Below are 26,249 nucleotides of genomic sequence, written 5' to 3' on the forward strand. Positions count from 1 at the left end.
GGAAATGGCCAAATTCATGATATAAAATGTCTCATCGCTCAAAACATTTTTCATTAATATCACTCTTGAAATTCAAGCTAAAACGTTTTTTCTCAAAAAAGTAATGAATAGTATCCAGTCGTGAAGGACAATTATTGGTTGGTGAGAGAGTTACGGCCATTGGTTCTAGAAATTGAGTTGGAATTTGCATTTCAACCCAAGATTCCAAGTTCTGTATTCCTCCAGTGCAATAGTGCTCTGGTGCATGTTTGAAAAATTGTCCACCACTGAGCATCATTTTGGAATTGGGAATGAGGAGTTTTTCATTGATTACTTGTTGCTGCTTGATTGGATCATTTATGTGTGACAGGGCGGTTGCTATATAATCATTGAGGAATGGTTTTGAAATTGAAAATAGTGCTCCAAAAGGAAGTCCAATAATCTTATTTTCAACTTGTGATAAAATCAATTCCAAAGCAGATGACATTCCTCCAATAAAGTACGAATCCGAATTGTCGAATGTCTCTAAATATTCAATAAAAGAATCAGAATGGATTCTGGTACTTTCTGTAACACCAACTGTCCATAATCCTTTTGAGTTTTTCAAGCATGTTGCGTACATGGATATTTGAGACATTCCAATATCTGAATCGCAAACATAAACTTGAGTAAATCCCTCATTTCTCCAAAATTGTAAAGCGAGATTAACATTTCGTTTCATATCATAATCATTGGAAATGAGTTTCGATCTTGAATCAATGAGTGAGCTAGGTATAATAATGATGGAAATATCATTCCGTTGTAGTGTTGAAACTGAATGTCGTTTGAACATGTATTGATTTCCCCAACTTGTGTAAATAATATCCACCAAATTTTTCATGTAATTAGACACCCTATCGTGATCCATTTGCTGTGATTCCTTCTTTGCCCAATCAATGAAAGGCTTCTTTCCTAATTGTTTCACTCTATTGATAATCTCCTCAATTGTCAAATCATGCTTTGGTTTAAAATTCAAATAGGCATTTACCTGAGTATTCTCCACTTCAGATTTCCTAAAACACATGTTGACTTGTGTGAAAAATTGATCTGGTAAACTGTCCCTCATAATTTTAACATTCTGTCCTTGAATATAATGCAAGTTAGATCCATTTCTAAATCTGGTAAACCAACTCAGATTAGGAACATCATTAAAACTTGCAGGATCACAATAAAACATAAAATTACAGCAATGCATTGAATTTTCATTTCTCAAAATTTTGCATTTCTCCTCTCTTGATTTTGTAATGACATGATTGATACATTTATAAATTGTCAAATCATAATAAGCTAATCCAAACGTATCCAAACAATTATCAAAATTAAATTTCAATAATTCAATTGCCTTTTCATTGAAAATTATTCCAGGACCACCACTCAATTGAGAGCATGATGGAATTCTTCCAATAATGAGTGGTTCTTCCATTGATATTTCACCACTCTTTAATTTAAATTCATACTTGGCAATGACTTTCAAATAATTAGTGGGAATCATTAAATGGTCATCATCAGAAAGGAAGAACCATCTCACTTTCGAATCGTTTCGTATCCTCTTCAACTCAAGCATAATAAACAGAGATTCTATAAATCTATATTGAGCTCCTCCATATCCAGGAGGTAAATTCTGTAATGATGAACTTTTGATAGTCAACCTTGAATAATAATTCATTAAATTCTGATCATTGAGTGGAAGATCAGTGAAAAGAAAGGTATTTTCTTTCAGAAGGAACGGTTTCGTCATTCTGGAGTGAACCATTTCATATATTCCTTTCATTTGTTTTCCATAAAGTGAATCATTATGAGTTAATTGTCCAAAGTATATTAAATCTTCCGAAATGCAAATACTTTCGTCAAGAATATTTTCATTTTCCAATAATTCAATATTCGTTTCCTTTAATCTTTCTAATAATTTAGCTTTTTGTATTATTGTTGGATCATTTACAAGATTTCTTCTCCTTGTTATCATCCTATTCCGTATAAAGAGAAATGAAACAAATAAAAAACACGCTGCCACCAATCCAATCATACAACATTAGAATAACATTTCTTCTTGCCATTTTTTACTATCAAAATGCAAATATTATCTTAAATGTATTAACAAGATCAAACTGTTTGTGTTATTAAATTGCTGAAATATTCAACTTCTTATTAGAAATGTTGTTTATTTTAACCAGTGATTGTAAAGTTTGCAACTCCTGAAGCCAACAATCTGGTATGTGGTCTCTTAATCCATGATCCACATTCTCCTTCACATACATTAACCTTAGCATGATATGCACCTGGGAACCAATCCTCTATTATTATTATTAGTTTAATATTGGAAACAGTTGTGTGTGAAAAATTAAATCAATCATTAAGAAATATTAATAACAAAAGCAACTTACGTCCATCATCTCCACTTGTATCAATTTGGAATTTAATTCCATAAACACCTGGTTTAAAACCACTGGCTTGATAATAACGATAAACTACTTGATTCTTTGCAATTGATGTTCCAGTAACTTCCAAAGTAACTTCACCTGGTCCACTTTCATTCAAAACATTCAATCTGGAATAGAATGAATATTTGCCACCTGCTGGGCCACTTGATGGGACAACACCAACTGTATCAACAAGTGCACAAACTTTGGCAGTACAGTCATGGATTGGACAAATCTTGGCCAATTGACAACCATAAATTGGATCTAAATCAGCCTTCTTGATGACATCAATGAATGCATTGACACCAATTGCTGTACAAATGACATCACATCCTTCGACTGCGTATGGTCCCAACGGAGAGACATAATTACACAAGGATAAACATGAATAGACAGTTCCACTATTCACACACAAACAGCAAGCATGGAAATAAGTTTTTGAATTATGTGAAATATTGCACACAAAATATTGTGATATTATTTCAATGAATATAAAACAAGGATCAAAATCATGTGATGATCAGTTAGAATGTAATGTGAAATACTTACGCATCAAGAGCAGCCATCAAATCAGCCAAACCAAAATCCAACAAATCAACACAGGTTGGACACAGAGCATCATTGATTGGACTCTTGGTATCGTCGCTAATCTTCTTGATGGTAATTGTTGGTTTGATAGCAAAGCCTTCGATACAAACTACTGCACACAAGGCAGCGATAAAAGCAATTAAAACGATTGATCTCATTTTTTTAATGTAGCGAAATTGTGAAAGATGGCACTTAAGGGTTTCTATTTGGAGAAATCGCCAAATTCCAGAGACAATCGGCAAGCATTTTAAAACAGCCAATCATTACACATGTTAAAAGATTACAACTGTTAATTACAATGATGATTTTTTATAATTTTCTAATACCGAATGGATCTGGGTCTGGATTGACCAAACTTCCACATGATGAAACGCCACCAAAGTATTTGCATTGTGAAACTGTCATTGATCTTGCAGTTGTTTCACTAGTTGCTGGAACTCCAACAAATCTCATATTATCCAAAAGGAATTCGACAAAGTTGGTTTGGTCTGCTAAATAGAATACTATTCTTTGAACATTTTGGATAGGAGCAAAACCAAGTTCAGTGAGTGGAATTCTTATACGTGTAACGGAAGTACCATCAATTCTGAGATATTGAGTGTGATTGGATTGGGTGGTGATTTTGGCAAAGTCAACCACTTTGGTATCATTCAAATATCCAAATATGAGGGTCAAACCTGAGACTGGACCTGTATTATTGACAGTCTTGATAAAGAATTCAAAGTATTTGAAGATACTGGTATCAACATTGATTCTATTGGAACCAATCTTATTGAATGAAATATTACCCTTTCTAAAACCAAAATGTATTGAAGAATTTCCACAAATTGCTGGAGAGTAAGTCACATTCAAAAAACTATTTCTAACATCTGATGGAATATAGGTGTACATGTACCATTCATTGGTTAATTTCCTTCCTTCATCGTAAATTGAAATTACATGGGATGAGTTCTTCAGGTTCAAGCTATCACATGGCTTGACTGTGGACACTAATGGTGGTAAATTACAAATAACGGATGTAGCATTATTAATATATAATTGAGCTCTCAAATGTCCATTTGGATTTTGTGTGGTTGACAACTTGACAAACATTTTGCCTTGAAGTAAATAGTTCCATTCATTGTAAGATAAAGTATATCCAAATCTACTTTGGGAGTATGGAACAATATTAGAGTCAGCAATGTACTCCTCCTTTCCAGGAAGTCCAAATCCAATATCAATAGATGTTACAATACTATTTAAATTATGTTGAAGTGTAAAATCGAGAGAATTTGTCCTATTATTGAAAAAAGCAAACACATATCCACCTCCACTAGCAGAGTTGGCTGCCAAAGGTTTTACACTAGCTTGTTGACTTGCTTCTAATCGCCCAACATATCGATCCTCTCTCATTAGAGCCTTGTAGGTACTTACTGGATTAATTGGATTACTGAACTTTGATGGAGCACAGTTATTATTTGGACATGTAGCATTCACATAAAAGACACCACCTGAATAGTAATCAACAAAGGTATCAACCACTCTATATGATGTTCTTGCAGCATTATTTTTGACTTTCAAATACAAGTGCTCAGTGCTATCATCGTAGTAATAAAAAGTATTTTGTTCCTGCAACATGGTTGAGAAACTAGTGGTTCTAGTCATATTAATTGAGTTACCATATCTGATATTGAAAATCGTTCCCTTTGGGTATTGAATAGCAATTACAATCCAATCGTTTGTGGCACCAGAGTCAAGGAAAAAGCTCAAATCTTTTGGTGTTGGAATATCATTAGGCCAACGAATACCGTAAAATCCTCTGGCTATCATATTACTAAGCATGTAATATAAACCATTTGCAATAGCGCCAATAACATTCGATTGACGATTTCTCAATAAATCAACAACGATCATTCTCGTAACTGCCTTGCCTGTGTTAATAATATCAGGTCTACTAATACCATCACTTCCAGTTGTGTTCATGCCAGTAAAGTTATAATTCAAAACACGGAATTGAGAAAATGATTCACCAAAGAATGGGCATTGGTAAGCATTCCAGTCATTTCTTGCTTGACATTGAGGGAATAACATGATTGATTCGTTACCAGTGATCCATCCTCCAATAGATGAAATATTTGTAATGGATCCATCGACATCCATCAATGCAATGGCTTTCTGATTATCATAAGTGGTTGGATAGTTCCATGGGAAAACCATATATCTATTGGCATTGACAAATTTCAAATCAGAATATCTATTCTTTGTTTGAAGCTTAAAGTTGTTATTCAATGATGAGAGTGCACCAGCGTATTTGTAAGAATCGGTTAAAAAGTTAATAAATGTAATATTTCTTAAATATTGTGGACCGCCATTATCATATGTTTCATATCCCTTAATTAAATCCAAATTAGAAGAAATATATTGACCTGGTCTAGTTCTGTTACCATTATCAATCTTAGGTCTAAAGGAATATTCACCAACATTTTCAGATTCACCAATAAAGATACTATCTTGAATAATATTCGGACCAGGTGGAGAATTCATTGCGACTCTATTATCAGCCAAGTATAAATTTTTGAAACGTAACAATCCACCTCTACACCACAATCCATAACCTCTATTCTTGTAAGCAATGAATCCAACATAAAGTGCCTCAGTTACTCCAGAAGGAGGGTAATATCCTGCCTGTTCAGTCGAACCATTGGCCTTTTCCATATCGTCTATATGGAGAGCATTTCCTGATGAACTGTGGCCAACATTGTTTTCGAATGGTTTTGGAGGAGCAGTTCTTGGATTAACAGAACCAGCTGCATATCTGTTTGCACTCAATCCAGTCGGGAATGTTGGCATTGTAAACCAAAATGGGAAACGACCACCAACAGCATGATTACCAACGAATGTATTGTTTGGATTCGTAATCCAAAATACTGAAACATCAGAATCAGATAAAATGATTTGACGAGGATTTTCTCTTGAGATTGGAATGGGGTCAACGCCCAAATTATTGTTAAATTCGTTTCCTACTTCAGAACCATCCTCTAAAAAGTACATATGACCAAAAGCACGATAACAAACATTATTCTTCAGAAGAATATAATTAGTATCGTGAACAACAAAACATCTTTGGTAACTGTGATGAACTGTGTTATGTGAAATTCAATCCAAATGGTTTGTTTTGTAACAAGTGGAAATGGAAACTATTGAAATTAATGAATATTAAATAACAACAGTTAGATAAATTATTAAAAACCAAACATACCTATATCTTCCCATTAAACCTTGTTGACCAAATCTTGTAATTTCAACTCCTTCCATTTGGAACTTTTCAACCAAACGAATAATAAAGTGACCACCAAATAATGAACTCTCAGACGAATCATCCCCTCTAAAGACAATTCTTCTTGTTAATAAACCAACCTCTGCACGGATCTTTCCATTTGCACTTGCAAAGTGAGTAAAGTTCAATGCTCTATCAAGAACAACAGTCTTATTACCATTCAATAATTGAATAATCTTTCGTTCTTCATTTTGATTTGGGAATGGTTCTCCTCTAATCCATCCCAAGGAAGCATTCTTTTCAACTCTATAATCATACACCTCACCATAGTCAGTAGAACTAACAACAATAGAATCACCAACATTCCAAGTAACGGCATCTCTCAACTCAAGTTGATTAATTCCCTTGGATGCATTCTTAACAATTTCTGTCCAACTTGGACCATAAACTTTACCATACATTTGAACAATTGAACCACTTAAGAATGCAATACCCTTAGAACCCAAACTTGCTCCATCATATGGATCTGAACCAATGTCATTAACTGAACTGCTCACACGATCGCCATAGAATGTAACAACAACCTTTGAAGTGATTGGACAACTTGAACTTCCCATAATAAAACTACCATTTGATTCAACTCTAATAAAATTCAAATCCAAGCTCAAATTTACATTATCAAATATTAAAGAACCACCTGATTTGACCGTAATCGAACGTAATCTATTGGGAGGAGAGACATTCATCTTGACAGCGTTTGAGATAACAATATCAGAATTTGCTACATTCCATCCAGTCAAAGTATTAAAATTGACTAGACCAGCTTGTTGATATGGGCATTGTCCAAAAACCAACACACTTTCAATCATAAGTAAACACAATAAAGTGCTCACAAGTAAGATTGTAATACAATGTTTGTTGCAATACATGTCTTGATTTTTTTTTCTGTGTTCTCATACCTTAATTCACACATTCTTGCTTTTCAATCTGTTTTTATGACGACAGTTGAAAGGTTTTAGACAAACACAAACGAATCAGCAATTTGAATTATTGGTTGGTAGGATGTGCTCCTTAATTACAACAAAAATCCTTATTATTATGGTATTCAAGTCTGTTTGTTCTTCACCTTGATACCCAATCATCAATACGGAAGGTCCATTGAGCTGATTTTGGAAATGATGAAACGTATGACAGGCACACCTATACATGTTCATGTGAATACAGTGTTACCAATACTCTAGTAATTTGCTAAATAAAATTACACTACAGTAATATATTCTCTATCTGGTTGAAAAATACAAATAAATTGTTGTATAAAGCTGTTGAGAAACATTTGCTGTTGTTATGATGAAGATCAAAATCCAAGGTTTTGCAGAAGAATGCAAAACATCATCCCGAAGCTGCTAAATTTGTCATTTTTTATTTAAAATCCACAACAGCAACCATTCTGCCATTTCTTAAGGCTCACTCAAGCAGACCAATGCTCCCTTATCGACCACTACTATTATTCAACATCGATCCAAGTGTGATATATTAGCATTACATAATATCAGGGGGGCGGAAAGTTGGTATCAGCCCAGCGAAAATGTTGAGATTCTTCAAAGTGATTCCAAGTTGATATATGTTTTTACAATCAATATAGAATGCTAAACTACAATCGCTTCATAACTTATCATAAAATACTTGAATTTTACTATTATTGATTTAAATATTAAATAAATAATCTATTTTAAGAGAAATTAAACAAACTAGTCCATTCTGGGACGAACATAATATATAATAATATTGTATAGATTTTATTGCATTATTATATATGTTAATAGATTACTTGTCCTAAAATAATTTGTTTTTATGAAGCAGATGTTGTGAACAAGTAAATTTCTTATTTAAATTTTGAGCCATAAAAATATTGACTGATTAGGAAGTTTCAAAAACAATAAATATGGTGAATTAAAAAAATAGCTATCCTCAAATCATTTTAAATTGCATTTACTCCAATATTTGAAGATATGAAACATTTTAACCTTTCTTTCGTGGTAGCTGCGTAATTTTAAAAATCAGTGTTTTTCGCTTGGTTGTTACTTTACTATTTTGAGGTTGATAACCAACATTCGTTCTTGAGATATGAGCAAAAACAAAAAAATAGCTATTCTCAAATCGTTCTAAATCTTGTTTACTGTTAAAAAAGACGATTTAATTTAAATAATTCTACCATTTCGTGGTAGCTGATTACAAAGTTTAATAGTGTATGAATTCATTGAGTTACTTTTCTTGCTGCAAAAAATGTCAAACTCAAAAATAAACTACAGATTACAAAATATTTGTTTATTGTGTTCATTTTTTCCTTTACTCAACATTTTTCTTCACTTTCCGCCCCCCTGCATAATATTTGAACACTCATCTTTTTTTCATAGTTGATCACTGCTGAAAGAACAAGCACTTCGATTTTCCACTCGAACTCTAGGAAGAAAAAAATGCAACAAGAGCAAAAGGCGCCCACAACAGAGGAGAACAAGCAGAACATCAATGGTGATGAAATTCCAAAACTTTTCCATAGTGGTAAGGTGGTGAGAGGTCCTAGACACTTGAAACAAATCAAAAACCAGCAAACATTGGTGAGGGAGGAAAAGAAAAACCAATCATCACTTGAGAAGATACCAACAGAAATTACAAGTGAAGAGGATTATTGGAGTTTTAGAACAAATAAATTGCAACAGCAACGATCTGAAAGTTCTGCAAAGAAGACATGTTTGGATATTTATTCCAATGTAGTTCACAAGTTGAAAGATGGTAGCGAAAAGGAGAATGAAATGCCATTAGCATTAGACAATAGTAATCGAGGGGTGAATACTCAATTATTCAGTGGATTAGTATTTTTCTTCAATAGCATACGAGGAAGTGGTCCAAATTCTCAATATAATCTAGTGAAATTGGCCTCTGTTCATGGAGCAACAGTACTGTAAGTTTTCTCATTCAAAATTTATTGAAACACTAACATTGAAAACAGACCAAATCCATCAAGAAAGAGAAAACTCACTCATGTCATTGCTTCCAACTTGCCAAACTCTAAAATTGAAAGAATGGAAAACAAGAAACACATTTCCAATCTTCATGTAAAATATGTCACTCCTTCATGGTTGACCGATTCAATTACACAAAATAAGGTACTTTCAGAGGCTTCCTATCTTCTCACCAAACCTAACTCTCCATCAACAACTAAATTCTTTACTATCAAAAAATAATAATTATTGTTTTAATAATTGAAATTTTAAGGAACTATCGAATTTGTGAAGTTAACATTATTGAACAATTTCATAATAAAATGATGGGTTTCCAATATTTCTTAATGAGACTATTTGGAAAGTGTGAAAGCCATTACAATACTTCATCAAGAAATAATATTTAATAATTTATTTAAATTAAAAAAAATGTCTAAAAAACAACCAAGCGAACTTTCTATTGATGATTTGCTTCGGGAAATTGATCAGACTGTTTATGAGCAACCAAAGGAAAATACTCGTGAGATTCCATTCCAAATCAGAGGAAGTGGTCTTGTAGGAGATGTTTCCTTGTACAATGTTGGCTTTCAATTTGGCAATGATTACTTTAAACATGCCGAAAAACAAGGAAAGGAAGCCTTCTCATCAACTCACGTTCCATTCCCAAAACAATTGGAACCATCCGAGTATATGAAACAAGCCTATTTGACACCTAAATTGGAAAATGCTCAAGAGGATTATCGTATCTTCCCTAGATTATTTAAACCAAACGAATTGTATTCATTGGCTGTTTCCAAACCAAAATATGTTATTGAAACAGTTAAAGATCCATTCACTGGAAAAATTAAAGAATGCAAAGAGATTTATAGTCCACAAGCAAATGACACTTCAAAATCCTCAACATCATTATTGAGACAACCTGCTGCCAGTAAAGACTTTGTTAGAGGTAGCAGTCACAATGTTCCTTTCCATTTTGGAGGTATTGATAGAGATGAAGAAAGAGGAATTGAACAAGTTTTGGAAGGAGAAGCTGAAGCTAACAATGAACCTACTATTGTCAATGTCTTTGATAGACCAATTGAAGAGGAATTGAAGTTATTATCTCAACAAGACAATGAAAAGGATTACTCTTCAGTCGTTGATGGTTTGGAAACAAGACCAAGTGGATTCAAACATGGTCTCTTCCATTCTGCCAACAAAAGTCAAGCTAATATTGACACTACTGATTTGAATGCTTTGGCTGTCGGTAAAAATCAACAAGGATTATTGGATGCCTACAAGCAGGATATTTCTAATTACAATATTGATGGAAATGAAGAAGTTTTCTTGTCTGTCGAACAACAAAGAGAACTCAGAAGAAGAGAAGAATCTAGAAATAGAAAGGAACAATTACTCAATTTTACAGAAGTCTTTTCGTCAACACTATCTGATGATCCATTTGGAAATATTGAAGAAGATTACAGTGAAAATAACCAAACTAATGGACAAGTTGCTACTTCTGGTAGCTCTCCAACTGTTCAAGCATCAGCTGAAGAAGAAAAACAAAAACAAGTTGCTGAAATTAGAAAAGTTAAAAACAGATCTGAATATACTATTGATGATCTTTTGGATGCCGATGAAGATGTCTTGTATTCCTCATTTATCAAGAAGCAAGGTAAAAGACAAAAAGAAAATGAATATGCCATCATGTCTCGTGTTGATGTTTCTAACTTTAAGCAATTAGTCCCAGAAATGGCTATTCAATATCCTTTTGATTTGGATATTTTCCAAAAAGAAGCTGTTTACCACTTGGAAAATAATGAAAGCGTCTTTGTTTCTGCCCACACTAGTGCTGGTAAAACTGTTGTTGCCGAATATGCTATTGCTCTGGCACAAAAACACTTGACAAGAGTTATCTATACCTCTCCAATCAAAACTCTATCTAACCAAAAGTTCCGTGAATTCAAAAAGACCTTTGGTGATGTTGGTATCTTAACAGGTGATGTTCAAATCAATCCAACTGCTACTTGCTTAATCATGACAACAGAAATTTTGCGTTCCATGTTATATAAGGGTGCTGACTTGATCAGAGATGTTGAATGGGTCATTTTCGATGAAGTTCACTACGTCAACGATCCTGAAAGAGGTGTCGTTTGGGAAGAAGTTATTATTATGCTTCCAAAACATATTAACCTTATTTTACTCTCAGCTACAATTCCAAATACCTATGACTTTGCTGATTGGGTTGGTAGAACCAAGAAAAAGAAGATTCACGTCATTCAAACATTCAAGAGACCTGTTCCTCTTGAACATCATTTGTACTATAATGGAAATATTTACAAGATTGTCGATTCCAATTCTAAATTCCTTGCTGCAGGTTATAGATCTGCTCTTTCAGCTGAAGAAGAAAAGGAAGAAAAGAATAAGAGTAGAGGTGGATTCAAAAAGACACCATATTCCAAGCTGATTGAAACTCTCAATAAGAAGAATTTACTTCCTGCTGTTACTTTCGTTTTCAGTAGAAAACAATGTGAAGATATCGCCATTTCTCTTCAAAATACAGATCTCAATGAGGCTGGAGAAAAGAATGAGATTCACAGATTTATTAATCAATCAGTTTCCAGATTGAAGGGATCTGATAAGGAATTACCTCAAATTGTGAGAATTTCTGACTTGCTCAAGAGAGGTATTGGTATTCACCACTCTGGTTTATTACCAATCGTTAAGGAAATTGTAGAAATTTTGTTTTCAAAAGGTCTTATCAAGGTACTCTTTGCTACAGAAACATTTGCTATGGGTGTTAACAGTCCAACAAAGACTGTAGTTTTCAACACATTATGGAAGTTTGATGGTAGAGACAAGAGAGATTTATTGTCTGGAGAATATATTCAAATGAGTGGTAGAGCTGGTAGAAGAGGTCTCGATACTGTTGGTAACGTTATTATCAATTGTGCTTCTGAAATTCCTGAAGAACCTCTTCTCCAAAGATTAATCCTTGGTAAAGCAACTCACCTTGAAAGTAAATTCAAGTTGAGTTACAACATGATTTTGAACTTGATGAGAGTTGAAGATTTCAAGATTCAAGACATGATTAAGAGATCCTTCTCTGAGAGCAGAACTCAACAAATTGTACCAAACAAGGAACTTTTGCTTAAGAGTAAGGAAAAGTTGGCAGAAATTGAGAATATTGATTGTATTAACGGAGAACCTGCTATCGAACCATTCTATGCTGTTGCAAGAGATTTAGAAGATTTGAACTACAAGATTACAATGGAAGTCATGACAAATTCAAAGGTTGGAACATTGTTAACATTTGGTAGAGTTGTTGTTGCTAGATACAAGCTTGGATATACTTTGGCCATTCTTGTTCGTCAAGATACTTCAACCACCAATAAGGATGACAAATTCTACGTACTTTTGGCTGTCAAACTTAATCCATCATTTGAAAGAAGAAAACAAATCATTCCAATCCCAACTGTTTCTGGACTCCCAGAATTTTCTCCAATCTTGCTTCCTCAAACTGGAGAGCTTAGTACTTTGATTGCTTGTCCTTCCTATGATATTTTAACAATTTGTAATGAAAAACTCAACTTGACATCATCCATGGAAGAATTTAGTTTCCATAAGGAAACATCAGAAATGAGAGCAGCTGCCAATCAACTTATCAACATTTGGAAAGAAAAACCACCAACACCAATGAATATCGTTAAGGAACTCAAATTATCATCCCTAGAATTTACTGAAGCACTGTCAAAGAGACAACAAATTATTCTCAAGCTTCAAGAAAACAAGTGTAACATTTGTCCTAAATTGGAGGAACACTTTGATAAGATTGATAAGCAACACAAGATTAGACAAGGTCTCGATAAATTGAGATATGCCCTTTCAGATGAAAACTTGGAATTGATGCCAGAAGTTAGAAAGAGAATCAAGGTACTCAAATTGTTGAAATATGTAGATATTGATGAAACTGTACAATTGAAGGGTAGAGTTGCTTGCGAATTGAACTCTTGTGATGAAATGTTAGTTACTGAAATGATCTTTGAAAACTTCTTTACAACCATGACATGTGAAGAAGCTGTTGCCGTTCTCTCATGTTTGGTTTGTCAATCAAGAGGAGAATCAGAAGAACCAACCCTCACCAAGAGATTACAAGAATTGAAAGATAAGGTTTCAAACTTGGCTCTCAGTCTTGGTCAACTTCAAATGGAAAATGGTTTAGACACAAGCCCAACTGATTACCTCTCCAAGACTCTTAACTTCTCAATGATGGAAGTTGCCTATGAATGGGCAATGGGACAAGAATTCAAAGACATTTGTTCTCTCACAACCATTCCAGAAGGTACTGTTGTGAGAAGTATTTCACAATTGGATCAAGCACTTCGTGATGTAAGAAATGCTGCTCGTATTATTGGTGATACCAACCTTTACCAAAAGATGGAAGAATCCTCTAGAAAGATTCGTCGTGATATTATCTTTGCGGCATCATTATTCTTATTCCCGACTGATGAGAAATAAATTCCATCATCTTTAATAATAATTAATTATCTTTTGCTGTATCGTGCTGTTAATAGAAATAAATTAATAATTAATTATTTATTTACATTATTTATCCTTCTTATTCATATCCTCCCATTCCTTCAGCCATCCGACAACTCTATACTTCATTTCAAAGTGATTATACATTCCGTACAAGTTATCCTTTTCAAAAGCACCAAGACTAGAAATATCCAATTGATCCAAAAGACTTGGCTTGAGTTCATTCTTGGCTAAAGCCACAGAGCTTTCATGTCCAGCAAACATATCATATGTTTCATTTGGTCCATAGAAGCCACTACCAGTAACATCAAAAATCTTTCCAAGAACACTAACATAGATTTTCTTGTTAGGATTGGTAGAACTTTCAACACCATTGTAGGTGTGTAATTCTTCAAGAGTAAATTCTCTCTCTTCAATCTTTTCTTCTTCTTCATCACTGTCAGAATCTGATGATGAACTGTAGGCATCTCCGGAAGCTGTCTTGCCCTTGCTCTGATTACTATACATATTATAAATAAAAACAGCTCCAACAATAAAAACTGCTATTATCAACACGGTTGTCAAATCCATTTTCTTTTCTCTCTCTTATTTGAAAACAAAATCTTTGGCAATAGATTCACCTAGATACAATTTTTTTGTCCTATCAAGCCTATTTATAGGTCGTATTTAAAAATTGGAGTAGCATCATTTTCCAACATAATGTACGCATACGATTACAACAAAAATTGTGAATACCAGTTGTTAATACTGTAAATCAACAAGGAGAAAATGTCTCCAACGAGTAAAATTAATAATTATTAGTAGATGATGATGATGATGATTTAAAAAAATAATCGTCATCATGATAAAAACTTTTTGATTCGATTTTATGGTCCTACAAAGTACTTACACACGGGAAAATTGGTTGGTGATTTGTTGAAAATGATTTGAGCATTATCAAAAGAAAAGAAGATTGGATTGTTTTCCACAAATCAAAACACGTATTGATGAACAACAAAACACGTATTGTGGTCAAGAATATAGAAAAATGTTCAAACGCTACCTATGCCAATTGCTCTTCTTTTCAATTGCCTTTCTCATCCTATTCTTTCATGTTTATCATCAGCTTGGCTTTGATCTCTATCAACATGATGTTGTTTTGCAGAGAAGTAAATCATCGGAATTAGTTCAACGATGTGTTCTTGGTTGCATCAATCCAAAGACCCATCCAAACACCAAGCAAAGTACAATTAAAATTGGAGATGTATTGTTTCATCAGGGAGTTGTTGATACAGTTGGTTTTCCTCCAAATTTGCCAATTGTGGTGGTGGATTATCAGTTGAATAGAACAAATTTTGTGTTGGAATGGAAGACAGTGCAAAAATCAGATTGGTTGGATATGAGCGAACGATATTCCTATTCGAATGTGGATGGTCATTTGAGAATCAAGGTGTTTGAGAGTGGTTATTTGACTCTGTTGACTAATTGGTTGACACCTTTTGATTCATTCCACTACTGGCGCTTGAATTCGTGTCTTGGATCAAACAAAGTTTTGTAATTGTCACATTTTAAACGTGAGGCCAATCAGAATTGTCCACTCATTCCACTAATAAAACCAAGCATGACAAACAAAACGTGAAACAATTCAAAAAAAAGTATGTTGAGCACCAACACTGCGTCATCGAGCACAGACAACCTTTTCCAATACATTAAAAAGTTGGTGCTTTCCAATAATTTGAAAGAGCTTCAACAAGTTGATCTTTCACAAATAAGCAACGATGAAATGAATGAATTGATTGAACTTGCTATTGAAAATGAATTTTGGGAGATTGTTTGCTTCTTGCGACAATATTTCTTCAATGATAATGAATTTGATAATCTAGACACCAATTATGAAACTGACAAACATAATCAAAAAGGTGTTAAGGATAAATATGTACAAGCCAAAGATACCAAGCATGGAAAGATTGTTGGAAAATACTGCTTGACCAGTGGGAATAGTGAATACTTTATCAACTTGAAGGTTGCCCCCTCTCCATATACAATCCCAATCATTGATATTGATTGTAACGAATTGGGAGAAACTCAATTTGGAGTTAATATTGAGAAGTTAGATCAAAACAACCATGTGGAACAACTATCCTTCTCAAAATTTGATTTGGTTTTTCCCAAATCTGAACATTCCCTCCAAACACTTTTAAATAACAAAGCTTTACCATGTAAAGCAGCGTTAAAGTGGATTTTACAACTAATCCAAGGAGTTCAATTCTTACACAAGCAAGGATTTGTTCACAGAAATATCAAACCATTCCATGTGCATGTTTATAAGGACCCAGTCACAGGAGATAAAAGTGTGAAATTGGGAGCAACTTGGGGAGCATGTCCTATTGGTTATAAAGGAGAAGTTTATGGTTCAAGTGAAATACAAGCTCCAGAGATTAGCCAGCACGATGATGAAGAAGATTTCGAATACTGGCCAAGTTTAGATATTTATTTACTTGGTTGCACCCTTGCTGAATTAATGAATATTGTCATACTTACAGAACATGAATTGGAGCTTGTTAATGCTTTCATTAACAGAATGAAACATGAAAATCCTATGGAGAGACCTGATATTGATGAATGCTATGAATTTTTCCATGATTTATTTCAATCCATGTTGTTCCCATTTTCAAACAAATTTTCAGATTGTGTATTCAAATCATCTCAATAAATGTTCATTCATTCATCATCATCTTCATTCTCTTCAGATTTAACTCGAGTCAAACGTTTGAGAGATTTCTTCAATTTTTGCAATTCTGTTGCCTCAACATACATTCCAATTGTAAATTCTTCCAATCTTCCAAAAGATTCATTCTTTCCCAAAGTAGTCAAGAAACTTTTGACTTTTCCTTGTAAGTACATAATGTACAAACTCTTCAAATTTGGAAAGTGAGTAGATTTTGGAAGTAATAGATTATCCTTGCTTTCAATTTGAAAACCCAAGTGTAAATGTTCCAATTTTGTAAATTTGTCACTTGCACAAAATTCCTTAAATCCAATTTCTGAGTGATTAAATTCTTGGTAGTTAATTTTGAAAGATTTCAAGTTTTCAAATTGGCTTTCTGCTAATAGTTTGAAAACTGAAGATTCTTCATCGATTCCCATATCAATTTTACATTCCAATTCAGTTAATCCTTTCCAGGAAGGATTAGAACAAACTTGTTTGAAACATTCATGTGAAATATCAATTAATACGAGAGATTTGATATTGGAAATACTTTCATTCTTCAATAGAGCATCCAAACTTTGCATTGTACTACTAAATTTCAATCTAATACTTTCCAATTTTGGAAAATCAGATTTAACAAATTCACAAATAAGGCGATCAAAATCTTCCTCTTCTGGAACTTCCTCTTCCACATCCATGAAATATTCATTATTACAAATTTCAAGAGTTTTCAATTGTGGACATGAAACTTTTCTTTTGATAAATGGAATGCAGAGTGATGTTGGTCCATGCATGTTTAGTTTAAAAGTTTCCAATGTTGGAATTGACATAGTTTCGTATATTTGATCTGCTTTCAATGATTTTTTGGTTGAACTAACAGTTGCAATGTAAAGAGATTTGAGGTTTGTTAAGGATTTGAGTGGTGAGAGATCAGAACCTGAAAATGTAATTTGTAATTCTTCTAAATTAGGAAAATTGTTTACAATTTCTTGGCAAGATTTGATTGGTGAATGAAGAGTAAGAGATTTCAGAGTTGGGATTTCACAGCTGAATTCGAAAGATGCTTGTCGTCCTTCTATAACAAGTTTCTTCAATTCTGAAAACTTGGGAATCGTCAACTTTCCAGAAACTGGAAACGAAAGTTCAATTACTTTTGGACAATTTTCCATCAATGTCTTTGCCTCCTTTGCATTGATTCCATTAATAATCTTAATAATTCTAAACTGTTCACAATTTCTATTCGAATTTAACCAACCATTAAATTTGTTTCGAATATCTTCATCTAATTCTTCACTTTCAAACTCCGATTCTTCAAATTCTTCTTCTTCACCTGGGGATGATAAAACTAAACTTCCCAATGTCAATGTGTGTAATTGTTCAACTCCAGAACGAAATTGCTTGCAAGTTGTCATTAATTCGAAAGGTTCGAAATTTGACAGGTAGGAAAAGATGTTTACCATGCAATCATCACCAATTTGATGAAGATTAGTTTTGACAGCTTCAACTTTACGTTTCTTGGTTTGTGGAGCCATGTGTTTAGGTTGTGGTGATTTTTTTTTATTCGAAACTATATCTTCAACCCAATTTCTTTGGATTTAGGTTGTACCTTACGTTTTAACTACATTTCCATTCTTGAATACTTCTCTCGAACTTCCCTAAACTCCACCAATGAAAAGAAATTATAAACGAAAATAGAAAAATTATTGTAAACAATTTAAAATAATAAAAAATTAAAAAAAAAATGAATGCACAAGATGAGATCGAATCGATACAGTTGCACGACGTTCACCTCTCTAATCGTCTCCATTTGAAATTAAAAATTCTTCCGAAATATGAAGATGTTTTACCTGATCAAATGTTGGACAATTTATTTTCAAATCATGATGATCAATTCAAAGATGAAAAAGTCAAGAAAATTGTTAATTTAGGGGGAAAAGCTTGTTTTCTTTATTATTATGGTCAATTTGAAAAGATTGGAGTGATTTTTATTGGATATATGGATGGTTCTATTGAGATGGTTTCAATGCTTAAAACACAAGAGGAAAGAGAAGATGTACAATCTCAACAACCTAAGAGATTTTCTTTTGTAGATAAATCAAGGAAGAGACAGCGTTGTCATCAAGCACAAATTACTGGAATTTTGTGTTTTTCTGTAGTGAGTGGAATGTCACTATTAATGACATCATGTGCAGATGGATTTGTAAAGTTTTGGTTTCTTGATACTGATAAGGTTGATGATGAGATACAACCATGTTTGAAATTATTTGACATTGGACATGAATATAATTTGGAATCAAGTGTTGTATCTTTGAAATTTGTTTACAATGAGGTTTATTATTCAAGTTGTGCAACGAAGGAAGATTTTTCTCTTTGGAGAGTCTTTCATGTAGTAGCTGTTTGTAGGAATGGAAATATTTATAGATGGGATCCAGCATTGATTCCTAAAGTTATCATGACAGAAGTTTCTCGATATGAGGTGCAAAATATATTCACACTCTTAACAGAGGAATATGTTGAATCACCAGAATTAATTAGTGAAATTAAGGGCGGTAATGTGGAGGTTGTTTGTGCTACCTTATCTCAGAAAATTACAACAACTGCGCAAGCATATATTGTTTGTGGTCTGTCAAACGGGATGATAGTATCTGTATCATTGTCATTTAAAGATCCAGATGAGGAGAGTAAAACTATTGAGGAGGATTACAGATTGACTAATATATCATTCATTTCTGACACTTTTTTACAAAGCAATCCACCAACAAAAATAGTTGAAATCTATCCATTCTCTCCTAACAACGGCTTTCATATTCTCTCCCGTAACAAGGTCTTTAATTTTAATCCAAAATCTAAGGGTATTTTTCTATATTTTAGAGAAGACAATTCAGATTTAATTACAATTTGTGAATATTTATACTTTACAAATGGAAGAGAGCTTGGAGAGAATGTCACCATCCCAGTTGACTATGTTTCACAACAATTTACTGTTAGAGATTTGTGTTGGATTGCCAGAGGTAGTTTAATGTGTGTGAGCAGTGAAGAAGGTAATTTACTACTCTACCATAAGGAGCAAGAAAATTGGTACGAGCTGGTTTGTTTAGAACATACTCTTCTGAAATATACCTCATTTTCAATAATCAATCATTGTGCTCTGAGTGATGTGTTTATTATTGCACAGAATTGAGGTTTAGAATGCATACTGAAATGGTATTCCTAATCAAATGGGTTTATGCTCTAGTTACAATTAACCGACCTAAAATGAACTACTTATAAGAACCACCTGAAGATGCAAGAAGACGTGTTAATCTAACATCTGATTCAAATACTTTCTCATAGACCTGTAAAGAATCCAATAATCTTTCCACTAGCTCATCAGGGGAGAGTCTGTCCACTTCTGGTTCAATAAATACAGGATTTTGAAATTGTCTCATATAAGCATCCATATCAATATTGCTATGTCTTGGTTCGACATCCTCTTCTTGATCGACTAATATCTCATCGTTTGAATCATAAACAATATCCACTGGAGTAGATGTTTGAACCTCGATTGATCTTCCTTTTCCACATTCTTCAAAAATTAAAGGTTGAGTCTGACAAGAAGTGGAACATTGTTTGGATTTCAACTTTGAAACAATTTCCAGACCTTGCGGTTTGCATTCCTTGTATTGTTTGATTTCTTCTTTAATTTTCTCCTTCTTATATCTCCTCTCTTTTTCAATTTCAGAATGTGATTTAGCTTTGATAGTACTGATAATGTTGAAGGGATCAACTTCACTGGAAGCTATCTTTGATTTGTTTCGTTTGTAGGATGAAGCTAATTTGTCATTTTTAGAATTTTTAAGGCTCAAGAACACTTGTTTCTTAATTTCTTCCTTTTTCTTTCTAACTTCTTCCAATAAAACTGAAGTTTCAGAATCATTTTCTATACTTAGTAAACTGGCCGAGGAAATATCAGAGCTTACTGAACTTGTTTCATTTGATGTTATTTTACTCTTACTTCTACTTTCTCTTCCATAATCCGAACTTGTTCTCAGTGAACTAATACTTGATGTAGATTGTCTCAATGAAGGTTTGGACTTCCTTTGATTTTTCCTTTTGTCTCTTATTTGCACGTCTTTTCTCGGGTATTTCAGTTTGTTCCTCCTCTCGTACATGTTTTTTTGAAAAATATGAAATCTTTTCAATTTCAGAAGAACCTGTCACTGAAGGAGATGATATCATTTCTATAGAGAATGAGTTATAGTTAGGGTCGATCTGTATGTTTCGTTCCTTAGGTTTAGAAAAATGGAGCTCTATTTCTTTTGCATTGTCTTTTTTGATTAGTTCATCGCTGAAAATGGCTGTTGAAGGATTGAATGATGCATGTTCATGGATATCTTCTATATTATCCAATGAATTTTCACTTGATGAATCAACAATAATTGAAGATTCTGAATTAGTCCCTTCAGACAATTCGGAATTGTTAATCACAACCTTATTTGATTCCGAGTTATGATATGTCTCATACTCAACTGGATTGAAATATCTTTGTTTGGATTCTAAAGTTATGACTATAGGATCCAAATTACTGTTGTCTAGAGAAGAGGACTCACTATCATTTCTTTTAAGTTGACTGGAAAATGGATGGAGAGAAGATCTGTCACTCTTAATGCTATATTCACTGTACACTACGGAAGGTGAAGAAGCAATTGTTTCTGAAAGTGTATCCTGGTGAGGAGAAGTTGGCGCTTCTGTTTTAATGTTTTCGGAAGATGAGGTTTCTTCTAAATTTACAGGGATAGGAGCCTCAACAAGAACCTCTTTTTTTTCGGGTGAGGCCTTTTCCTTTCTTTCTTTTGAAGGGAATTGAGGAAGCATTCTATTTGATATTGACTTTTCGCTTGATGATATAGTAGGTTTTGATTCAGTTGGTTCTCTTGTGTCATAAGTTGTGTCAATCGGTTTAGATGGAACCTCTTCTTTAGCTTTACGGGCACTTGATATCAGTTGTAGGGCATTCTCAATAATTTTTCTTCTCTCAATATCTGCTTCTGTCAACCGTGGTTCAATGCTGGATATATCATTATATGTACAATCAACATGTTTGGGTATTGGAAATGAAAAATCCCTTATTTCAGACTTCCCCTTCAAATATTCCTTATTATTTTCAACTGGTTTTGCTGGTGCTGACCAAAGAGACCACACAGAACTGTTTGTACTCTCAGATTCTTCGTCCATAAATGCATTAAGTGGACTGTCTTTCTTAATTTTGTGAAGGTTCCTTCTTCTTAGTTCCCTAGCCAACTCCTGTGCTGCTTCTTTCAGCTTTTTCTTTCTTTCGTGGTCAACTGCAAGTTTTGATCTCACTTTTTTCCCAAAATCTTTCACTCTTTTTCTACTGTCTGTGTTTTCATTTCCTTCAAGTTGTTCTTTAAGAAATTGAGGCATTTCTGGCTTCTTTTTCTTTGACTTTTCGTCTTCAGGAGGTGGAGGAGGGTTTGTGAACAATTCATGAATGTATTCATCTAGTCTCTTTAGAGCATCCTTTTTTCCAATTTTCTTTTGAATTTCCTCTTGCTTTTTTTGTTCAGCTAGCTTTTTGTCATTAACTTGCTTTTGCTTCATAAACTCTTTCACTTTTTCCTCATCATATGGTTTTTTCCTCATGTTATTATTTCGAGGAGGTCTCATTCTAAGTTTTTCCTTCTCCTTTCTTCTCTTCTCCTTCATATATTCTCTAATTTCATTTTCATCATAGAACTTTTGTCTATTCTCGTAATATGGCTTGTAGATGTATTCTTCTACAGTAGTGAATGGTTTCTTTTTCTCTGTGCTTGAAGGTCTGCTTGATGGTTTCTTTTTCTCAGCAGTCTTTTCTGAGTTTTGAGTGGTAGGTCTTGAGGCTGATTTTGGTCTTTCTCTTACTATACTTTTTAGTTCCTGAGGAGGTGATGATGTGTTAATTACATTAGTTTGTTGATTGTTTTCTTGGTTGAGTTGGGGTTGTTCACATACTTGTTCGGTAGCTTGTGGTTCTTGAAGCATTTCTGGATTTGTTTCCTCATTACTTTCTTGAGGAGCTTGGGTATCACTTTCATAAGATCCATAAGGATCAAAATCTTCAAATTGTGAATCGTCTTCCTGTGTTTCCTCTTGGTTTTTCATTTCTGTTGGAGTGTTTCCCTCGCAATGTTGCTCCTCTTCTGTTGCTTGTGCTACTTCGACTATTTGTTCTTCGTAAGGATTTTCCTCATTCTGCTGTTCCTCCTCTTCATAATTTTCAAAATGCTCCTCCTCTGCATAATGTTCCTCTTCATTGGGTTGTTCTTCGTACGACTGATATGTTTCTTGAGGATGTTCCTCTTCTGTACCAGGATGATACATTTCCTCCTCATAGGGATTATTCTCTGGATGGTCATCGTACACATCACCTCCAAAATTATGTTCATAATCATCATGATGATCATCTCCTACATCCCCTGCATAATGTTGCTCTTCCTCGTCATGATGAAAATCATTGTCATAGAAATCCTCTCCTAAATCCTCAAGTGAATCATCCATTAGTTTTTTATTTTAAATTATTATTATGAAATTGGCGCGGAAACTTGCTACATTTTTGGCGGCAAAACGACAATAAAAAATATGAAAACAAACTCTTCAATTTAACGGAATATGGAGGATGTGAAAAGAATTAGAGAAGAAAATAGGAAAAAATTTAAAGATTATTTGATTGTGGAAAAGTTATTGAAAAATTATTCGGAATACTTTAACAAGAATGATCTGCTGAAAAGATGGATGTTCATTCGTGCTAGTCACAGGTTGGAAGAAAGAAGAAGAAAATTGAGAGTTGAAAAAATTAGAACATTGATGAAGATACAACTCTCCCATCACATGAAATCGAGCACTAAAAAATTGAAAAAATTATTTAAAATTATTCCAGAAGAATTTGAAAGTTTATTTCAACAAAAGTTGACTTTTTGCATTTCAAATATAGAAAAGTATTTTAAAAAAACTGAAAATGAATTTATTGTACTGAGTTCTTCAACATTTAAGGATACATTGCAAGAATCAAATAAGAATCAAGCCATTATTCCAATAGTTAGGACAATATTAGCTCTATCGAAATGGGATGGAATAGATCTTTTGCCCCATCGATTTTTGGACTTTTTTAAAGATCTTTCCCATAGATACTCACCTAATGAAAGAATCAGAGCCCTCTACATGATAGCAAAAACTGGAACAAAAAAGAAGGAAGTAGAGCATTTAGATGAGCTAGTAGAAATATTTAGGAATAATTTCTCAGTCCTAAATATTTTGGAAAGAAAACTCATTTCATGGACTGGAAATAATGATTTTTGCTCATCATATATTGCATGTGCACACTTTATGAAGAATATTCTGGCTTCAAGTACTGTAAGGGGAGGTACCATTGGAATCAAAGCAAAAAAGATGCAACATTTCTATGAGGTTTTGGAAACAGTTGCTAAAGAAATTCAACAACGAACCAAACTCAAACTTTTGGACAAGTATGATGGTAATATAACCAAAGACCTAATGAAGCAACAAGCAATAGAAATGTTAGATGAATATGATGGAATTCATCACTCTCTCTTCAGCTTATTCTCCCCTTTCATTCATGAATTAATGCGTATTATTACAATGAGATCTTTTTTCAAAAAATTGTTGCTAGCAAAGAAACAAAAAACCTTACAAAATCTAATTACAGAATATTACAGTAGGATGAATCGAATAAATAGCAATTTCCATTAATATTACATTTGCGTACAGTACTATCTCATAACCACTAATAATGGGTTCTGAACAAGCTTCATAACCGTTACATATTTCGTCAGCTTTCTTCAATACCTAAAAAAAAAGATCCTTGATGAATCAAACACCCACAAGAAACCAAACTCCAAACAAGCCCCGTCCTTCCCCACTCTCTAATTTTTCAACAACAACACCTAATAATTCTTCTTCTACATACAATGATGATGAAGATTCAGAATTGAAAAGACACTCACGACAATATAATCACGATTTTTCCCAGCATTTATTTCATAGAATTTGTATCGGAGATGATGGGTTTGATTCAACCTATCCATCACACATTCTAAATGAAAAGGAAGTAACTATGAAGGATTATCAGTTATTCATAACCCAATTGAATGGAATTTACTTTTTACAAATTTCGAATAGGACAAAGGCTATCATTCTGGCATGTTGGATTATTGTTTCATTGATAGCTCTCATTATTAATTTATCTATTGGATTAAGTAATATTTCTAACATTTCAAATTGTGTCAAACAAACACATTCAGTGGAGCAACAACTCAGGTCAATTATGATTTTTGAAACAAGTGTAATAACTGCAAACACAACATGTACAGATTTAACCTTACCCTATATTCTAACTTTTCTTCCTGCTGTTGGAAGTTCTATAGCTATTTTATTGATTTTATTTTTCATTATTGGAATTATTTATCTCGTTCACCTTAATATCAGACATTCTAAATTGTCTTCATTTATTGAAAAGAATAGATTTCATTTCCTTAAAATTGGGATTGAATTGAATATTATCAGTTTAAGAATGTTCAATTTTCTTCCAAAGGGCATTTGTATTGAAATGCTGAAAATTACAAATGAAAGAGAGGACAGTCTACTTCGAATGTTTAAGGACGATAATGAAATGAAAAAGAACTTTTCCAAGAGGTTTAGTAGAAATGTTCTTTCACCAACAAATAGAGTTTCTATTGACTATTCGAATTTATATAATGATCACCACCAAGCAGTGAATAACCATCATTCACCATATTATACCTCAACATCTCCAAAATCAAATTATACAAGATTAGATTGAATCCGATTTTGAAACTAGGCATTTTAATATAATTGACAAATAAGTAATGTGATAACTATTATAGAAATTACCGTAACTATGAATAAGGAATATCAACTTTAAATTAAAATATATATTTATTTACAGTTATTTACAATATTTATGTATCTACAAGCTTTGAGATTTTCTATAATAATCTAAAAATCCAGAAAGTGATTTTTCAAAAAGGTCATTCCATCTATTAGAAACCAATCCCTTAACTAAGAAAATTGGCATTCCATGGAAAACTTCAACATTGGTAACTTCCAATTTTTCAGAATCTAAACATTCAAACGACCAAAGGTGGCATGCTGCAATTCCTCCTTCCTCTTTGTTCCACATAATTTTTGCATGATTTTCTGATATTTCATTCACTGCAACCTGCTCATTGGAAACTTGTTGGCCAACAGGGAAACCCAAATTGAGAGTTTGTGTAAATTTTGTACCAACTGAAAGAGTTTTAGAATTGTCATCTGAATATTGAGCACTGGCATGCAATGGAACTGACCATTCTTTCCACAAATCCAATCTCTGGAATAATTTGTAAAGTTCTTGCATTGTCTGTTGTGAATTAGTACATGGAAGAATTGCAGAGCTGCCAACAATTTGAGTTTTCATTGAAGGTTCTTTCAATTTCAATATCTCTAAAGCATATTTGACTTGTTTGTGATCCTTGGTTACTCTTCTAATCATTGTTATTATTTGTTTTTGTTGAATTTGAAATTTTAATAAACGTGTTCAATGCCTATTTATTCAGTTCAGAAATTTGTGCGTTTGAGAGTCGCATCAATGCATTCTTGGTTTATTGTGACCGCTCAAATTGGCGCATACTTTTTTTCGATATCGAAACTGTAAAGAACCATTGTACAATGGTTCAAATAATTGAAAGATTGTATCTTAAGATATTAAT

At 33.4% G+C, this 26,249-nt stretch overlaps 12 protein-coding genes across 12 annotated transcripts; 5 read left to right on the forward strand and 7 right to left on the reverse strand.

Moving 5' to 3' along the window:
* Nucleotides 1-31: 31 nt before the first annotated feature.
* NAEGRDRAFT_69627 (uncharacterized protein) lies at nucleotides 32-1,789 on the reverse strand (the record flags this gene model as incomplete). The annotated part of the gene is made up of 1 exon (XM_002675241.1): nucleotides 32-1,789. One exon carries the CDS (start codon nucleotides 1,787-1,789, stop codon nucleotides 32-34), a length of 1,758 nt encoding a protein of 585 aa, XP_002675287.1.
* Nucleotides 1,790-2,181: 392 nt separating this feature from the next.
* NAEGRDRAFT_69628 (uncharacterized protein) lies at nucleotides 2,182-3,181 on the reverse strand (the record flags this gene model as incomplete). Its single annotated transcript, XM_002675242.1, has 3 exons — nucleotides 2,182-2,309; nucleotides 2,400-2,836; nucleotides 2,985-3,181. 3 exons carry the CDS (start codon nucleotides 3,179-3,181, stop codon nucleotides 2,182-2,184), a joined length of 762 nt encoding a protein of 253 aa, XP_002675288.1.
* Nucleotides 3,182-3,332: 151 nt separating this feature from the next.
* Nucleotides 3,333-7,208, reverse strand: NAEGRDRAFT_69629 (uncharacterized protein; the record flags this gene model as incomplete). The annotated part of the gene is made up of 2 exons (XM_002675243.1): nucleotides 3,333-6,132; nucleotides 6,262-7,208. The coding sequence occupies 2 exons, from the start codon at nucleotides 7,206-7,208 to the stop codon at nucleotides 3,333-3,335; spliced, it is 3,747 nt and encodes a 1,248-aa protein (XP_002675289.1).
* A 1,545-nt stretch (nucleotides 7,209-8,753) lies between these two features.
* On the forward strand, nucleotides 8,754-9,617 carry NAEGRDRAFT_80398 (BRCT-domain-containing protein; the record flags this gene model as incomplete). The annotated part of the gene is made up of 3 exons (XM_002675157.1): nucleotides 8,754-9,238; nucleotides 9,287-9,554; nucleotides 9,590-9,617. 2 exons carry the CDS (start codon nucleotides 8,754-8,756, stop codon nucleotides 9,519-9,521), a joined length of 720 nt encoding a protein of 239 aa, XP_002675203.1. The 3' UTR covers nucleotides 9,522-9,554; nucleotides 9,590-9,617.
* A 1,392-nt stretch (nucleotides 9,618-11,009) lies between these two features.
* NAEGRDRAFT_44652 (uncharacterized protein) lies at nucleotides 11,010-13,775 on the forward strand (the record flags this gene model as incomplete). The annotated part of the gene is made up of 2 exons (XM_002675158.1): nucleotides 11,010-12,551; nucleotides 12,786-13,775. The coding sequence occupies 2 exons, from the start codon at nucleotides 11,010-11,012 to the stop codon at nucleotides 13,773-13,775; spliced, it is 2,532 nt and encodes an 843-aa protein (XP_002675204.1).
* Nucleotides 13,776-13,835: 60 nt separating this feature from the next.
* NAEGRDRAFT_80399 (steroid membrane binding protein) lies at nucleotides 13,836-14,416 on the reverse strand. Its single transcript, XM_002675244.1, has one exon. The coding sequence runs from the start codon at nucleotides 14,364-14,366 to the stop codon at nucleotides 13,863-13,865; it is 504 nt and encodes a 167-aa protein (XP_002675290.1). The 5' UTR covers nucleotides 14,367-14,416; the 3' UTR covers nucleotides 13,836-13,862.
* Nucleotides 14,417-14,823: 407 nt separating this feature from the next.
* On the forward strand, nucleotides 14,824-15,333 carry NAEGRDRAFT_69633 (uncharacterized protein; the record flags this gene model as incomplete). The annotated part of the gene is made up of 1 exon (XM_002675159.1): nucleotides 14,824-15,333. One exon carries the CDS (start codon nucleotides 14,824-14,826, stop codon nucleotides 15,331-15,333), a length of 510 nt encoding a protein of 169 aa, XP_002675205.1.
* A 1,163-nt stretch (nucleotides 15,334-16,496) lies between these two features.
* NAEGRDRAFT_50445 (uncharacterized protein) lies at nucleotides 16,497-18,017 on the reverse strand (the record flags this gene model as incomplete). Its single annotated transcript, XM_002675245.1, has 1 exon — nucleotides 16,497-18,017. One exon carries the CDS (start codon nucleotides 18,015-18,017, stop codon nucleotides 16,497-16,499), a length of 1,521 nt encoding a protein of 506 aa, XP_002675291.1.
* A 209-nt stretch (nucleotides 18,018-18,226) lies between these two features.
* Nucleotides 18,227-19,666, forward strand: NAEGRDRAFT_69635 (uncharacterized protein; the record flags this gene model as incomplete). The annotated part of the gene is made up of 1 exon (XM_002675160.1): nucleotides 18,227-19,666. One exon carries the CDS (start codon nucleotides 18,227-18,229, stop codon nucleotides 19,664-19,666), a length of 1,440 nt encoding a protein of 479 aa, XP_002675206.1.
* A 79-nt stretch (nucleotides 19,667-19,745) lies between these two features.
* NAEGRDRAFT_69636 (uncharacterized protein) lies at nucleotides 19,746-23,022 on the reverse strand (the record flags this gene model as incomplete). Its single annotated transcript, XM_002675246.1, has 2 exons — nucleotides 19,746-20,490; nucleotides 20,528-23,022. The coding sequence occupies 2 exons, from the start codon at nucleotides 23,020-23,022 to the stop codon at nucleotides 19,746-19,748; spliced, it is 3,240 nt and encodes a 1,079-aa protein (XP_002675292.1).
* A 330-nt stretch (nucleotides 23,023-23,352) lies between these two features.
* On the forward strand, nucleotides 23,353-24,231 carry NAEGRDRAFT_69637 (uncharacterized protein; the record flags this gene model as incomplete). The annotated part of the gene is made up of 1 exon (XM_002675161.1): nucleotides 23,353-24,231. The coding sequence occupies one exon, from the start codon at nucleotides 23,353-23,355 to the stop codon at nucleotides 24,229-24,231; it is 879 nt and encodes a 292-aa protein (XP_002675207.1).
* Nucleotides 24,232-25,468: 1,237 nt separating this feature from the next.
* NAEGRDRAFT_69638 (uncharacterized protein) lies at nucleotides 25,469-26,032 on the reverse strand (the record flags this gene model as incomplete). The annotated part of the gene is made up of 1 exon (XM_002675247.1): nucleotides 25,469-26,032. One exon carries the CDS (start codon nucleotides 26,030-26,032, stop codon nucleotides 25,469-25,471), a length of 564 nt encoding a protein of 187 aa, XP_002675293.1.
* Between the last annotated feature and the right edge of the window lie 217 nt (nucleotides 26,033-26,249).

Source organism: Naegleria gruberi (genome assembly GCF_000004985.1).
Source record: "Naegleria gruberi genomic scaffold NAEGRscaffold_35, whole genome shotgun sequence".
Classification (NCBI taxonomy): Eukaryota; Heterolobosea; class Eutetramitea; order Acrasida; family Naegleriidae; genus Naegleria; species Naegleria gruberi.

Excerpts from the sequence above, each read along its gene's own strand:
- NAEGRDRAFT_80399 (XM_002675244.1), bottom strand. The coding sequence starts at position 14,366 with ATGGATTTGACAACCGTGTTGATAATAGCAGTTTTTATTGTTGGAGCT.